General features: G+C 38.5%; 1 protein-coding gene across 4 annotated transcripts in view; it reads left to right on the forward strand.

The window, feature by feature from the left end:
* The window catches only part of Larp4 (La ribonucleoprotein 4), a 63,041-nt gene extending 48,977 nt beyond the window's left edge, over positions 1 to 14,064 (forward strand). For all 4 annotated transcript variants that reach the window (XM_051189895.1, XM_051189894.1, XM_051189896.1 and 1 more), the window contains exons 14-16: positions 4,384 to 4,508; positions 5,590 to 5,758; positions 9,434 to 14,064. In XM_051189895.1, coding sequence (XP_051045852.1) covers positions 4,384 to 4,508; positions 5,590 to 5,758; positions 9,434 to 9,772 — 633 coding nt within the window. In that variant the 3' untranslated portion in view covers positions 9,773 to 14,064. The remainder of the gene's footprint in view (positions 1 to 4,383; positions 4,509 to 5,589; positions 5,759 to 9,433) is intronic.
* The last annotated feature ends 3,719 nt before the right edge of the window (positions 14,065 to 17,783 follow it).

Consider the following 17,783-nt stretch of genomic DNA (forward strand, 5'->3'; position numbering starts at 1 on the left):
ATTTGGTTTTAATTATAGTAGTACATAGATGTAATACGTCTAAAATGCAGAGTAGCAGTCCCTAAAACTACTTTTGGGTTAAGCTTTATTTTTCCCCTTTTTAATTCTGTATTTCTAATTCACATGCTGTGGGTAGGGTTGTCACTGGTGATAAGATACACCAAGTAAAAGAGATTGCCAGGTAGCCTAAGAATATGACACTATTTACAAGCCACTTCTCAGGTGTTTGAGACTCATTTTATAGTGTGGTTAGTTTCTTTGGTGGTTGTGGTAGCTAGCATCAGGTTTGTTGTTTGGTTTGCCTGTGTACAGTCAGTGACCTACATTCAAGGCTGATAAGACTTCATTTCCTTCATCACAGTTTACTTTCCCTACCCTGTTGTCTCCCACCTTGGCTTTGGGGTTGGAGACGTACATGCAACTGTGTGTGTGTGTGTGTGTGTGTGTGTGTGTGTGTGTGTGGCGCGGGGAGTGGGGAGAGAGAGAAAGAGACAGACACAAACAAACAGAAAACACCCTAGATGACAACTTTGGATGTCAGACTTCTCATTCCACTTTGTTTGAAGTGGTCTCTCTTGTTCACTACTGCAGTTACTTATGTCCATCCCATTTCCACAGTGATTCATTTGTGTGCACAGTACTGCAGCCAGCTTTTGTGTGGGTTCTGAGGAGTTACATTCAAGTTGTCAGGCCTGCATGGTAATTCCTTTACACATTATACCCTCCCCCTAGCCTTTTTTTTTGGCTTTTTAGGCAACTTGTTTTTGTATACTCCTGACTGACTGACTAACAGCTATGACCTGGAACTTGCTGTGTAGAACCAGCCCAGCTGACCTAGAACGGTAATCCTTTTCCCCACCCACCTGAGTACTGGGATTGTAAGCCTGAAATGTAAATTTCCTCTTCCTTCCTTTCAGATTTTATCTTTTTAGCCAAAGAGGAAGGGTGAGGGCAGAGCAGTAGTCAGGAGGGAAGGGATGGAAGTAATTAGGAAAGAAAAGATGGAGATGGAAAGAGAATAAAAGAAAAATGGAGCCCAAGAGGGCAAATACTACCAGTGGTAAGAAAGGGAGGCGTAGTAGTGGTATTCCATGCGCATAAAATAAAAAGGATTAAAAATAAGTTAGCCAACTTTTGGTGGCCCCACTCCCTTAGTCCCAGCACTTGGGAGTCAGATCTCTGAGTTTAAGGACAGCCAGAGCTACACAGAAAAACCCTATCTTGAAGAACCATTAATTGATAATAGAAGAGGGAAGAAATAAAGAATGGCAAAAGGAGAAGAAGGGTAAAAAGAGGAGTGATTAAGCTAAGAAGGTCCAAACAGTTCAGAAAGGAAAGAGGATTATATATACATTTTCTATCTAAAAGTGTTTTTCTTTCACATTTGATCAGTTTTTCTCTGGGTATAGTTCTCAGACAGAAATAATTTTCCCTTAGAATTTTAAAGATATTTCACTGTTTCCTGATATTGTTAAAAATGGAGCTGGAGAGATAATGGTTGAGTTCCTCGACTTTGCAGTGGACCTGAGTTTGGCTCCCAGCACCAGCATATGGTGGCTCACAACTTGTAACTTCATCTCCAGGGGAATCTAATACTTTAGACCTCTGAGGCCACCTCACATGCAGTACCAACACACAAATACACATAATTTTAAAAATAATATAAATGCATCTTTAAAAGATATATTGGGCTGCTAGGCAGTGGTGTCATATATGCCTTTAATCCCAGCACTTGGGAGGCAGAGACAGGTAGGATCTCTGAGTTTGAAGTTGAAGCCTGCCTGGTCTACAGACAGATTGCCAGGACAGCCAAAAAAAACACAGAGAAACCCTATCTCAAAAAATATATATACATGTGTATGCATATGTGTATGTATATGTATATATGTGTGTATATATGAAAACAATGTAGTTGTTTGAACAGTTCTGAAATATATATTTTTTGTACTTTATAATCAAATTAGACTTTTAAAATTTGAGCCAGTCATGGTTTAAGCGGCACATAAACTAGCCATTTACTGCAGGCTGACCCCACCTTTCATGTGCTGAGATTGCAGGCCTTTGCAATCACAGCTGGTATATATATATATTTTAAATAATAATGATGATGATGATGGTGATGATGATGTTTACTTCTCTCCATAATCCCATTCTACAAGTGTGGGTTGTAAACACCCTTAGTATTTTAGCAGCAACATATACATTCCCTCATTATTTACTCTTCTTCCTCTGTCATCTTACATAAAAGCATTAGTTTGATTTTGTAGTGATAATTTTCTTGCTTTTCTTTTATCGCTGAGTTGATGAAGATTTCCTTTAAAGATCCAAATAGTAAATATTTAAAGCCTGTGGGCCAAATTCTGCCAGATAGTTTATTTTGTTTTCTAATTTGTATATTAACGAGGTGGGGTAGTGGATATTACAGTGGAGTTGCATGTGGTTGACTACATTTGCACATGCCAGAGGATCATTTCTTAGCAATGTGGTCCACTTTATTTTTGAGATGAGCCTCTATTGTACTGGAACTTGCAAGCTGTCTGGCCTGTGAGCCCCAGGGATGTCCTGTGTCTACCTTCCCAATGCCAGGTTTACTAAAACACACTACCACACTCAGCTTTTTATGTGAGTGCTAGTGGTCAAGTGTGGTCTTCATGCTTCTACCACAAGGACGTTACCAACTGAGGGGTCTCAGGCTGATCTCTGCAACTTAGTTTGCCAGTTGCTCCTTAAACAATATAGTTTAATATGTGTGGTTTTTGTGTGCCTGTCTTTGTAACATGAAAAATAGAAGACCCAGAGACTGGTATTGGGGTTCAAACTAAAGATGAGAAAAACAAAGCAGCCAGCCACTAGCTCTTACCTCTACCTCAGGGGGGATCCTCAGACTGCTCCCAACTTCACTGCTCCTCCTCAGATTCATTCAGACTGCTATGCTCTCCTCAGTGTGGCTAGAGACTAATTGCTTCACATGAAACTCTGCTTTTCCTACTTCTAATGCTAGGATTAAAGGCGTGTGATCCCAAGTGCTGAGATCTTTGTGTGAGCTGTTTCTCTTTAGGGCTAGATCAATTTGTATAGCTCAGTGTGGCTTGAACTAACAGAGATCCAGCTACATTTTAGGAATCCTGAGTCCTGGGATTAAAGATGTGTACCACTACCACCTAGCTTCTATAGCTAACTAGTATGACTGCTTTGCTATTTTGAGCTTCAGTGGCTTTATTAAATCATAAACAATATATCACCACATGGCTTTTTGTTTGCTTTTAGTTTATGTTTATTGTTTAATTGGCTTGGGTTTTTTTTTTTTTTTTTTTAGTTAGCAGTTCACCATAAAGCCTAGATCAGCCTCATTATTCCCAGTGCACCTGCCTCAGCTCTTTGGTGCTAGGGTTCTAAGTGATGCCACCAAATCCAGCTTAGTGTATCTGTTTGAACATTGCTATTTCTTCTTTGTGTATAGATTCAGGTTCAGTAATGTTATATAGATGGCTGTATTTCATTCTGCACCATTTTGTCATATTCTGTTATAGGGCATACCATTCTTTACTTTTTTCCTGGTTTTTGATAGAGGGTCTCTCTACAGATCCCTAGCTATCCTGGAACACTCCATGTAGACCAGATAGGCCTCAAACTCAGAACACCACCTGTCTCTCCTTCCCAAGTGCTGATATTAAAGGAGTGTACCACCACTCCCAGCCAGGGATATACCTCCCGAAATTGCAGAAATTTGAGCTTTGTGGCACTGTGCTGCAATGAATGAATATTCAGATCACTGTGAACAGAAACTTCCCATTTCTGGGAATTGCTCATTCACGGGACACTCTCTCCTCTCTCTTCTCTTTCTTAAAGAGTTTCCAGTGTTTGTCATTTTTTTTTTAAATTAGGTTATCTTCTTACAAAATTGTATTTATGTGTTCTGGATACTAATCCTCTATCAGTTACACATCTGTTAAAAATGACATTTCCATTTTAATGGTTTTCCTTTGTTTTATTGGTATTGGGTGTCATGCAGTCCAGGTTGCCTTCAACCTTACTATATATCATATATCCAGGAGTGACCCAGAATTCCTGATTTTCCTGTCTATCTTTCATGTGTTAGGATTATATGCAAACACTACTATATCCAATATTGCCATATTCGTTACTCTTCTTAGTTTCTTTTTAATTTTTATTACCTAATTATAGAGTCATCTTATTTTGCTAAAGGCTGGGCTGAAGTGACCTCCCTAATTTACCTCCCAGCAGTGAGAACTCTAGTATAAAGCAGTCTCATTTCTGGTGGGATGATAATTGGGCATACTTTCAGCACTTGTTGGACAGTTGTTTATCTTCTTTTTCAAAAAGTCCAAATGTAATTTCAAGCTCTCTTCTTTCAACTTTCAGGACAATGAAGATGTGAGAGTTAGTTGTGCAGTGCCTGCAGAGGATGAACAGACAGATTGTGCGTCTGCCCAGCAACTCAGCTTAAGTCCCAGTCCTCCATGCACAGCTGAGCTTCCAGCATTAAGGTTCTTTTCCTCTTTGTCACAATAAGAGAACTTCAACATTAAACAACTTATTCTGAAAATGGTAGTTCATTGCTCTAATCTCAGCCCTTGGGATGCTGAGAAAAGAGCATTACAAATTTGAGTCCAGCCTTGACTACACATGGAGACCCCTTCTTGGGGGCTTGAGGGTGGAGCTAGTGAGATCACTCAGGAGTTAAGAGCACATTCTTACCTTGCAAAAAAAAAAAGTTTGGTTTCCAAGCACCTATGTCAGGCAGTGCACAATTGTCTGCAGCTCCAGCTTTAAGGAATTCAGTAACCTCTTTTGGATTCTGAGAGTACCTGCACTCTATGTGTACATATAGGTGCACACAAGCATCCACATAATTAAAAAAACAAATCCTTGGCTAGAGAGCTTGCTTATCAGTTAAGAACACTTGTTGCTCTTTCAGAGGACCTGAGTTCAATTTACAGCACACATTCATTCCTCAAAACCATCTGTAACTCTAGTTTAAAGAGGATCTGATGCATTCTTCTGACCTTGTGGGCGGCACACATGTGGTACAAAACATACATGCAGGCGAAGCAACATACACATAAAATAATAATTAAAAAATTAAATACATCTAAATAAACCAGATGTGGCAGCACACACCTTTAATCCCAAAATTTGGAAGGTGGAGTCAGGTAGGTTTCTGAGTTCAAGGCTAGCCTGTCTACATAGGAGTTCCATGATCCTCCTACATAGTAAAGACCCTGTCTCAGAAAACCAAACATAAATAATTAAAAAATTAGATAAAACAAAAACTGGGCACTTCTTTTCTAATATATTTTATATTTATTATTTTGAGGGTCTCATTTATGATTTGATTCCCCCCCATTTTTCTCTTTTCCAACTCTTTTTTTTTTTTTTTTCTTTTAATAACCTATTGAGTCTAGTACTATTGATAGGGATATGGGGTAGGGCTATTACTGGATTTTGGATACTCACTCAAAGAAACTGACTCCCCACCCTCACTCCCCCACAAAAAGTTTTCAGCAGTAGCTTAGCTGCTTCTTTGTGTTGAACTAAGCCTAATATCAAACTTTTTTTTTTTTAAAGCACAACTCAGCAAGAGAAGGATCAAATGGAGGATTCCTCGCTTCCAAAGGATGTTATCAACCAGATAACTGTACCAGTTTCTTCTCCAGCTACTGCAAAGCCATCAAGGGCAGACACAGCTTCACCTTGCAATAGTAATGTAACCACACCCACAGCTGTGAGTCTACAGGTAATTTGAAGAGTTTATATGAGGAAAAAAATACAGTATATTTCTCAGATATAGCAAGATGGCTTAGTGAGTAAATGTGCCTGATGCTATGTTGTCCTGAGCTTAATGTTCGGAACTCACTTGGTATAGAAGACAACCAACCTCCAAAAGTTGTAGTTGTCCTCTAATCACCCTACACCCATCATGGTCCATGTTTATCCTTCCCCCCCCCCCTCTCTCTCTCACACACACACACACACACACCACACCACACACAGGTATGTGTAATTTAAAAGAATTTTAAACAACCTGGCAATGGTTGCACATGCCTTTAATCCCACAGAGAGAGAAGGATCTCTGACTCTGAGTTTAATGCCATCCTGGTCCAGGACAGACAAGGCTGTGCACAGAACTATAAAACTAGTTTTTCACATAACACATTGCTAGAGCAGAGCTAGTTGGGAGTATTCCAAATTAGGACTGCATGTATTACAAAAGGGAGGTCAGACATAATGTTTCATGACTGAAATTTTATCCCTCTGAAGGCTGAAGCAGGAGGATCTCCATGAAATCAAAGATAGCCATTACTACAGAGTGATTTTGATACTAGCCTGGGCTATAGAGTGAGATTCTGGGCCCCTTGCCCCCTAAAAAGTTTTAAGTCATTATTTTATCTGTCTGTGTTACAGTTAAAGGAAGTTACTTAGGGAATTATGATGAATTTATCATTTTAAGGATGGAATTAGAGACATCAACCTCCTTAATATTCTCTTTTACTATTTATTTTTTGGGGGGGGGGTTGAGACAGGGTTTCTCTGTCTAGAAACTAGCTCTGTAGACCAGGCTGGCCTCGAACTCTGAGAAATACACCTGCTTCTGCCTCCTGGGGGCGGGATTTAAAGGTGTGCACCGCCAACGCCCACCTTCCTCTTTTACTATTTTTATTAGTATATTCTACAAATATATTAGCATATGTACAATAGTGTGTTTCATTGTGATACTTTAAACATGAATATAATTTCTGTCATTTTCAACAACACAGACCCATTACCTTCTCTTGCCTGCCTCTCCTCACTATTCTCTCTCCCAAATACTTCCCATTCTACTTTTTTTTTTTAATTCTTTTAATTTGCCAAACAAAAGTACAATAACTAAAATTCTTTTCATTGTGTATATGATATTTATGTCTTTGAAACCCCTTTGTGTGGTTATTATCACTTATATTCATTCAAGTTGTAGAGTCATTTCATAATTTGAAGAAATATATGATGGTAAGTAAATACACCATCTGCAATTCTTTTTAAGTGATAAAACTAAAAGCATTTTAGAGCAGCTATCTGTAGCGTGATAAATAAATTACCCAGAGACTGATGCTGGGTTCTGGTTTCAAGCTGAAGATCAGAAAAGCAAAGCATCCAGGCACTAGCTCTCACTCTACCTCAGACTGAAAGGCGATCATGAGACTTCATTGTCTTTCTGTCTTCAGTGTGGCAGGAGAATGAATGCCTGATCCGAGACCTTGCTCCTGTCTTATATGCCTCCCTAATGCTGGGATTAAAGGCCTGTGATTCCAAGTACTGTGAGCTGTTTCTCTTTAGAACTGGGTATATTTCTTATAGCTCAGTATGACCTTGAACTGACAGATCATATTTCTTATAGCTCAGTATGACCTTGAACTGACAGATCTGTCTTTAATCATAAATAATATATCACCACAGCTGTCTTTAATAGGTTGAATATTTCATCTTTAATTTAGTAACAATATTAGAGTAGTAGCCCCTTTTTCTCCCATCGTTCTTTTGGGTATGGGGGTAGAGGGGGAGCCAGACAGGCTCTCTCCTTGTAGCTATGGCTGTGTTGGAAATCTCTGTGTAGAGCAGGCTGGCCTCAAGCTCAAAGATCCATTTTCCTTTGCCTCCCAAGTTGGAATTGAAGGTGTGTGCCTCGCCATCCAGTCTGCCTGCCAATCAGAAGTGGTACATGTCTCCTCTGGGTATCAGGCTGCAGTCTTGGCTCTATAGCTGAGTCAGCAGAGAAGTGTTTTTGCTTTCTGTTCTGTGAGTGCTGCTGCAGGGAGTTGTGAGGGGGACATGGACGCACTAGGAAGCTACAACATGGTTAGCCATGGGAGCTGATGTGACCAGTGCTTTCCAGGGCTGGATGGGAACCTGCAGCCAGATTCAGTGTCCTGTAATGTCCCATGAGGTCTTTGCAGCTCCCTGGGCCCAGACACAGACCTGAAAAACGTAGAAGCTTTGTATGGTAAAAGCCGTGGAATCGGGGGCTAGAGAGATGGCTCAGAGGTTGGGTGCTCTTCCAGAGGAACCAGGTTCAATTCCCAGCACCCATGTGGCAGCTCACAAACTGTAACTCCAGTTCCAGGCTATCTGACACCCTCATACAGACATAATTGTAGGGAAAACACCAATGCACATAAATATATATAAATCTTTTTTAAAAAGCAATGGAATCATTTTATTTCATCAGCTATTTACTTTTTCAGGGCTGGGAAGATAGCCTAGTGGGTAAAGTTTTCTATGAGCAAACATGAGTATCTAAGTTTCGGTTTCCTAGCATCTCCACAGAAGCTAGCAGTCCACACTTTAGAGCCTTAGTGCTGGCGGGCCTTGGGCTCTCTGGCTTCAGGTTCAATGTAAGACGCTGACTCTAGAAATAAGAGTAAGTGAAATAGAGGAAGATACTCTGCATTCTCTGGTTCCATAGGCAGACATATAGGCAAATACAACACACACAAATACATATTGTAACCTGTTTTTCAATGTTAGAGATTTGTGTCATAGTCATTTCTGATCCTTTATCATTGTAGACAGTTGACAAAGGTATCCTTCTGAAAAATCAAAGCAAAATTATTGGGTCAACATAAATTGAAGGATGGCAAGATGGCTCTGTGGATATAATATTGCCCTGAGATCCTGTAGGTCTGATTTGTTTTTACCCATGGTAAAAACAAAGATCCCACTCTCAAAGGCTTTTATTCTGATCGCATACATGCCGAGACATTTATACACATATCATAAACATATAGTAATTGTAAATAAGTAAATAGGCTAGCGAGATAGTTCAGCAGGTTAAAAAAAAAAAAAAAGGCACTTGTCACCAAACTTTGATGACCTGATTTTGCTTTACTTTGTTTTTTTCTGCATAGAGTTTCTCTATAACATTGGCTGCCTTGGAACTCACTCTATAGACCAAGCTGGCTTCAAACTCACAGAGATCTGCCTGCTTCTGCCTCTAGAGTGCTGGTGTCAAAGGTGTACACCACCACTGCCTGGCCTGACAATCTGAATTTGATCCTTGAAACCCACATGGTGGCAAAGAGAGAACTAACTCATACAAATTGTCCTCTAAAGTCCACATAGGAACTATCATACACAATAGCAGCCCAGCAGTGGTAGCACATGCCTTAAATTCCAGCACTCAAGAGGCAGAGGCAGTAGGATCTCTGAGTTTGAGGCTAGCCTGGTCTACAAAGCTGAGTTCAGGACAGCCAGGACTGTTACATGAAGAAACCCTGTCTTGAAAAATAGTAAACATTTTTAGAGAAATTCAAAGGCATTAACTATACACTATGAGAGTACATACTTTCCTAGACAATCTTTTACTGTCCTGGTTAAATCTAATACTTTATTCTTCAGAGAAATATACACCATAATTTTTTTTTAAATCTTTTTATAGGAACCTCGAAAGTTAAGTTATGCTGAAGTATGTCAGAAGCCTCCTAAAGAGCCATCTCCTGTTCTTGTACAGCCGCTACGTGAACTTCGATCCAATGTTGTATCTCCCACCAGAAATGAAGAAAATGGAGCGCCTGAGAAGCCTGTTGAAAAAACACACGAGAAACCAGAAACAAGGGCTAGTAAGGATCATTCTGGCTTCCGAGGCAATAACATTCCCCGGGGAGCAGCTGGAAAAATCAGGGAACAGAGACGCCAGTTTAGCCATAGGGCTACACCTCAGGGAGTGACTCGACGTAATGGGAAAGAGCAGTTCGTGCCACCCAGATCACCAAAGTAAAAGCAAAACATAACAAAAACTACGCAGAAACTTCTCTCTTCCCACTAAACTTGAGCCTATATTGAACTGTTTTGGAGGGAGGAAGTAGCCAGGAAAGATGGGAAGTGTGTCCTTAAATATTATGGATTTTGGAATTTTAAGAGGAGCCCAAAATTCATCTCTAAGTGATTTTCAAATGCTGGAGGATTCCAATCAGTATAAATATATATATAAATATATATATATATATACACACATATATATATAAATATAATTTTTCTATTTTTGTTTTTGATTTTAATTTGCAGGGATTTCTGCCTGGAATCAATTTTGAGGGTTCAGATATAGCTTGGGAGAGAAAACAAAAAACATTATACATCCTTCAGTATAGGAGACGAGGGAGTGAGAGAAAATATTTTTTGAAGAAACATTTCTGTAAAAATTAGAAATTTTTTTAATCTATTTAAAGTTTGGCTTGAAGAATGCCATCTCTGACAAATGTCCTTATGTTGCAGAACAGGTCAGTGGCGGGGGGGTTGTGTCTGTTCTGGGTGTGAGTGTGTGCAAAGTGATTGAAGCCAAATCTGTTGTCATGTTAGTAAATGATTTGAAAACTGAATGTAATACTTAGTAGATCTTTTTTGTAGTTTGGAATTTAGTTTGTTTTTTGACATTACTAATATTGTATTTTACTGAGCTAGCTATTAAGCTCTGACTGTGTGTGAAGCTGTGACTACCAATCAGTCTGATATACAAAAAAAGGATAGAGATGATTCAAAAGAAATTGAGAAATTCTGTTTTAGACCTCAGTACTGGATAGGTCAAATAGATTTCAGAGGTTCAAACTGCCCCGTGACTTTTTTTTTATCCTCTTTGAAATGGGAGACTTTTTTTTTTTTTTTTTACTTGTTAGTCTCTGTTCTTTGACTCTTCACCTCCAGAAGCAAAATAACAAACCATTTTCTGGACTGTGGTTTCTCACTACTAGACCAATTTAATCAAATCATATATCTAACCTATATCCTATATATCCTAATGTTATAATGGATTATTGAAAAAATTTCTTCTTCTATCAAAGCAATTAGAATTTTAGGTCCCAGGATAGTACTGGCCTGCCATTAATTTATTTGTATTGGTGTTAAAAATGAAAAGTGCTACTAGTTGAGGTGGCACACACATCTTAATCCCAGCTTCAGAGGCAAAGGCAGGTGGATCTAAGTTCTAGGCCTGCCTGGTTTACATGAGATACAGTCTATCAAGAACTAAGTAGTGAGAGACCCTGTCTCCAAAAAAGAAAGATGAAGTAATGTAACTAACTTTTTAAAATGATATAAAAGAGAAAAAATTTAAGAATTAATTTAGGGGGCTTCTTTTTCTTTTTACTGTGTTGGTCATCTTTTCCCCTCCCCACCAAACAGTTTGGGATTTACTGACTAAAAACAGCAAGTCAAGAAATTTTTGAGATAAAGTGAGAAAAATGTTTGAGGAAAATAAATGCATAATTTCTCAGTGAAAATTATAGCTGTCATATATTAAATAGGCAAGTTTACATACTGGTATTTAGAAAACAGCTCAAATATGAAAAACCATGTTGCATTAATCTATTTGAAGTCATACCATTTTTATAGTTGTATGTAGGGTGGTGGTTTATTTTTCTGCTTAGGGATAGTTAACAGTAGTAAGAACTGTCCCTTACGTTAGTGAGTTACGTATGTACAAATTGAAACTGTAAATTGTGGACACTGGAAAGCACCATTGTGACATAAACATCGTAGTAATATATTTAAAATGAATGTAAATGGAAGTTAAAATTACATTACTGTGAAACTGATCTTCCAACTCTTAAGTGTCAGAGATTTGTGTTAGTGGGTAATTCTTAAGAGCTTTGAAAACTGCACGATTTGTGTAACCAGGAATTATTATTTCTTTGTAATTTATTCAGCTTGGCAAACACTTTTGGTTTGGTGGGTTGGTGACATTATATATTTGCTCAGTTGGAAATGATTAGTTCTACATACTATTTTTTTTAATCATCTACTAGATGAAACATGCAATAAAACTACCTGTACTAAAATTTGGGAGAACTTTAGATCCATTAAAAAGTATTAATAATCGTTAGCTACATCTATGATAAAAGTGTTTATTCTCATTTACTTAGAAATGATAAACATTTAAAGTGTTAACACCCTATGAATGCAGTGGATTAATAGAATAAACATTTTGCAAAAATCACTTGGTAAAGATTATAAATTTTATTTTTGCACTTAAAATGGAAAAAAAATCTGTTTAAGTGTGTCACAGATGTAGTTTCCAATTTCTTGTCAGCTTGTGTGATTTACTGGTAGGCCATTAATTTCTAAAATGCTACAGATTGCTATTTCATTGTGTTACCCTTGAACCCAGAACCTTGCACAAGCCCCATAAGTACCCAGCACTGAGCGATGCCCCCAACTTCTAAAGGTTCATTCAAATTCAAAAAAAAATTCCTTAACAGAAAAGAAAAAGTATATTATTGGTTTTTTTTATCTCCAAATATTGAGTGTAGAAATTTTTCAAAACACAGGATTTTTAATTTAGTTTTCCTCAGTTCTTATAAACAACTCCCATTTGATGGGGGTGTATGCGATGTTGGGGGGTAATGGAAGAATGTGTAATACATACATACATACATACATTCACAGTGTGTATTTGGCAGTTATTTTCTTGGAGCAGATTTAGGTTTTGTGTGTAAATGATGCCTGTGATTTGTGTAAAACTGGCCTTTGCCCATCATTTCTATTTAAGCCAGTTGGGTTGGTATTCATTGTGTTTCAGCTATTTATTGGTTCTTTAGATGGGAAATTTAAATATCAAAGTTTTCTCTTCACCCTATAACTTAACATTTCCTTGCATTATTGAAGGCCAAAAGTAGATAAAGTGATATTGGATGTATACTACAATTGAATATCATGATTCTTCTTGCATGAAAAGAGCAAAAGTCACACAGGTTCATCACTTTGTGCTTCATAGAGAAGGTATGCAGAGGGTCATGGCAGAATCTTCTGTCTTGATAATATCAAATGTCTGTCTCTAATCTGAGCAATCTCAATTTTGCCAAATATAGTCAATGGCATTTAAAATAGAGATCCATCTAAATTTTTACCCAACTGTATTTTGGAGAGAGATGAGACCTGTCAATGATGAGGGGTTTGTTGTTGTCTTACCTGCATATTTTGCATATAATCAAATGGTATGGAGGATTTTAATTTATTTTTAGTTCCTAAAGTTAAGATAGCTTCAATATTATTTCACATTCCTTTTTCTTTTTAAGTAACCAGAATTTGCTTTGCAAAGACTTAGGGGTGGAAGTAAGCTAGTATCTTTCACTTAGGGTAAAGAGAACAAGAAAATATTATTTAAAAGTTAGGAGCACTTTCTCTAGTTTTGTTAGTTACGTATGGCCTTAATAACCAGTCTCTTGGCTTAAATGTTTGCTGGTTTTACTTTGACATGGTTGAACAGCACTGGGGTTCAGTTCCTGATGTTTGTGTTGGCAATATATATTAACCATATTTTAAGAGTATCAATTCTGGCTTTTTATGGAAAAGATTAAAAATCAAACAGTATATTCCTTTTGAGGGTTTTTTTAATACGTAAATATATATAAATATAATATATGATGGATTTTTTCTAATTTTTTATATTTCCTTACAATTTGGTGGGTATTAATCTATCTTTAAGACTCTTTGGCATATACTAAGTAGCTAGTCTGAATTTTCAAGAAGATGGCATGGACATTTCATTTTTTTTTTTTTTTTAATTAGCTGAATGAGGACATTTTCAATTCTCTTTTAAAAGTGACCTGATTACTAAATAACTCAATGTTTATCTTTAAACTAACAATTTGTTATGTCTAACTAGGCAGTCTTAAAGGTGTGGCTCAGAAATCTGTGCTGTGGGCCAAGTACTCACTCTGTTTTCAGTTCTATAGCACAGAACCCTGATTAGTATATAAAGAGACATCCACATCGATATTTTTTTTTTTTTTTTTTTTTTTTTTTTTTTTTTTCTTCAGCTGATTCAGGTGTCCCTTGAGTGATGTATCTTAAATGTTGGGGGAGTGGGATGTCAGAACCAGTTATCTGGCTTCTGTTTTGTCCATAGCCTAGATTTGTCCCTATTGTCAAAACTACCCCCCACAATGGTGTGGCACATACTCATGCATAAACTGTTAAAATGAACATCTTTGTATTTGTATTTGTTTTAAACATTGCCAAGGTGCTATGGGAAATTAAAATTACAAAATTAGAAGAAAATAAAATTATCAAAAAGCAGGACTGGTTTCCTTTTCTCCAGGTGGTGTGTATCTGTTGCTGTTTGTATGTCTCAGTAATTTATATGCTGCCCACTCTAGTTTTGCCATTAGAACTAGAGCAGAAGCTCTCTTTTGTGTGTGTGGGAGGATATTTTATTTGTAAAACAGTGGTAGAGGGCCAATAAGTCAGCTTTAGGATTGTGGGATTTTCCATTTCCCTCATGTGCCAGCTACACAGGCCAGTGTGCAGATTTTGTCTTGGAACAGATTATAGCCTGCCTTAAAAAACATACCAAACCAAGCTGAAAGATTTAGGCACTGTTTTACTTATTTAATTTTATGTGAGTGGGTGTTATTGCTAACATATATGTATGTATACTACATAGGTGCTGGGTGCCCACTGAGGTCAGAAAAGAGTATTGAATCTCCTGGAACTGAAGTTACAGACAATTGTGAACCATCATGTGGATGCTGGGAACCAAACCTCCAGTCCTCTCCTGCATCCATGGGGCTGTTTCAAGGGGGAGGTTCACAGCCAGGCCTGGTGGCGTGTCTTTTAATCCCAGCACTTGGGAAAGAGAAGCAGCCAGATCTCTAAATTTAGGCCAGACAAGGATGCAATAGTCAAATCCTATTTCAAAACAAACGAAAGAGCAGGACCTCTGGGCAATGTAGAGAAATTAAATGAGTTTACTTCTTCCTTTCCCATTGTTTTTTGAGACAAAAGAGTTTTATTATCTGCTACCAAATTAATGTGATAGATCAGATCAACTATTGAATATACTGTATTGCTAAAAACAAATGAAATGGTGTTTCTGGGCAATTGTGTCACAGTTTATAACAGTGTAAGTATTCGATTGATAATCACTTAGCCCAGTAACAAGCCCTTTAGTTAAGCATTTATCACATTAAAGTTACCATCTTAATGAAGGCGCCAGTGAACAAAATGGCCCTCTCATTGATAAGTTCCTAATGGTAACTGCTGGCAAAACCTTGGGAGCCTGTGTCAATGCTTTACAGATTTTTGTCTGTGTATGTTCACATAGGTGAGAAAGATGTATCAGATTCCTTGCTGGAGTTATAAGTGCTTGTGAGCTGCCTGTGGGTGCTGGGATTCAACCTCCAGTCCTCTGAAATAGCATTAAGTGCTCTTAACCGCAGAAGTCTTTCCAACCCTGTATTATTACTATGTCCTTTTCTCATTTTATTTCATTGTTTTGAGGCAAAGCCTCATGTATCCCAGGCTGACCTCAACCTCACTAGCCAAAGATGGCCTTGAACTTCTGATCATCCTGCCTCCACTGTTTAAGTCAGTGGTTCTCAACTAGCAAAATTAGTTATGAAGTAGCAACTGGGTAATTTTATGGTTGGGGGCCACCATAAGATAAGGAATTGTTTTATGGGGTCCCAGCATTAGGAAGGTTGAGAACCACTGGTAAGTACTAGGATGAGTCATGTACCACCATTCTTGATATATTGGTTCCAGGATGGCCTGTGTGCATTCTTGGCAAGCATTGTGCCAACATTGCCATGTCTCCAGCCTGTAAGTGGGTGTTGTTTTTAGTGGACGCAGCTAAGTTAGTAACCTCACATTTGTCATCTTCTGAGTGACTGGAAAACATTAACCTAAATGTTATACCTCCACTTCAGTTTTGGGGTGCATATTTGGGGGGGTGAGGTGCATGTCTTCTGTGGTGCATGGGGACAAATACACCTTGGAGGAATACGTTTTCTACTACCATATGGATTCCAGGGATTGAATGTCACCTGACTTGGTACCATGCACCTTTACTCACCATGACTAATATCTGTAATTAAATTTTTTTTTTTTAGATTTTTAGTTTATGTATATTAGTGTTTGCCTTTCTTTGTGTGTGTCATGTGCCTCCATAGGAAGTCAGAAGAGGATGTCACATCCTCTGGAACAGGTGTTACTGATGGTTATAAACTACCGTGTGGGTACTAGGAATCAGGGTGCTGGCAGTCAATCCTCATCCTCAGCAAGAACAGTAAGGGTTCTTATTAACTTCTGCAAGAAAGGTTTAGTCATTGTTTAGTCAGAGTTGTGTCAATGTGTCTTTATTTTGAAACAGTATTTCACTGTTGATCATGCCAGCTTTGAATTTGTGGTGTCTACCTCAGCCTCCCACACATTTATAATTTTTATTTATATGTATTGTTAAGTTGTGTGTGTTTATGTGCATCCAGTGCCCACAGATGCCAGAAGACCTTGGAAAAGGCAGTTTTGAGTCTGGTGTGAATGCTGAGAACCAAACCTAGGTCCTCTGCAAGACTAATTAGATCCCTTGGTGAGCTTGCTCGCACTTTCTCTTTTTTCTTTTTTTGTTGTTGTTTTTTCCGAGACAGGGTTTCTCTGTATTGTTTTGGAGCCTGTTCTGGAACTAGCTCTATAGACCAGGCTGGCCTCGAACTCAGAGATCTGCCTCCCTTTGCCTCCCGAGTGCTGGGAATAAAGGCATGCACCACCAACACCCGGCTCATTATATCAGTTTTTAAGTTTAAACCTACTTAACATACCTAGGGTAAGCTTCACTTGCTTATGGTGTATATCTTTCATACATTACCAGATTGGGTTTGCTAATATTATTATGTGTATTAGTGTTTCTCCCCCACGTAAATGTGTACCATGTGCGTGCTTGGTACTTGAAATGGAATTACAAATAGTTGGTTGCTGGCATTTGAACCTGGGTACTCTGCAAGAACAAGTGTCCTTTTTGTTTGTTTGTTTTTTGTTTTTCAAGACAGGGTTTCTCTGTGTATCTTTGAAGCCTATACTGGCACTCTGTAGACCAGGCTGGCCTCAAACTCAACAGAGATCCACCTGCCTGCCTCTGCCTCTGCCTCCCAAGTGCTGGGATTAAAGGTATGCGCCAGGACCACCCGGCCTACAGTAGGTGCTCTTAACTGCTGATGCAGCTCTAAGCCCCATAATTTTTTAATTTTAGAGAATTTCAAACAATATATTTTAATCATATTCCCCTCCCCCAAATCCTCCCTCACCAGCTTCATGAATGTTATGTGGGATGGAACCATGTCAGCACTGGGACCTAACCTACTGAGTTGCAGGCCAGTAAGAGAATGTCTTTAAAGAAAAAAATTGATGGAAATCATGATATAAACACTTTTTAACAAGATTTTGTATCTTGTAGCATCAAAATCAAGACAAACTTGCCAAAAGAAAGAACTCAGAATTCTGCTCACAGTTGATTTTGAAGAGGGAGAGAATGGGGTGACATGGCTAAATGGAGGAAGGGACCTGCTGCCAACCCTGATAGCCTGGGATTTTTCCCTGGACCCACACCATGGAAGGAGAGAGCCAACCTCTCAATTTGTACACATGCCTCATGGCTCACATGTGATCACCCACATACCCGCACACAGTAAATAACGGTAGGGTAGTTGTTGAAGTGCTCGCTATGCAAGCATGAAGGTCTGAGTTTGATCCCCAGAAGCACATAATCCAGTGCAGTGATGTGCACCTGTGATCCCAACACCAGGAGATAGAAGCATCCATGAGAGTACCTGGCCTCAAATTGGCTACAAATTGGGAGCTTCAGGTTTGAGACCCTGTGTCAAACATGGTGAAGAATGATTGAACCTTTAGCCTTCAAATGAATGTGTGCTCATGTAAGAACACCAGGTATACCACCTATGAGCCCAGAAATAAACCTAATACAGAATATGAAACACTTCTAGCATGTTAAAGGAAAAAGTAAA

This window comes from Phodopus roborovskii, unplaced genomic scaffold (assembly GCF_943737965.1).
Source record: "Phodopus roborovskii unplaced genomic scaffold, PHOROB, whole genome shotgun sequence".
Classification (NCBI taxonomy): domain Eukaryota; kingdom Metazoa; phylum Chordata; class Mammalia; order Rodentia; family Cricetidae; genus Phodopus; species Phodopus roborovskii.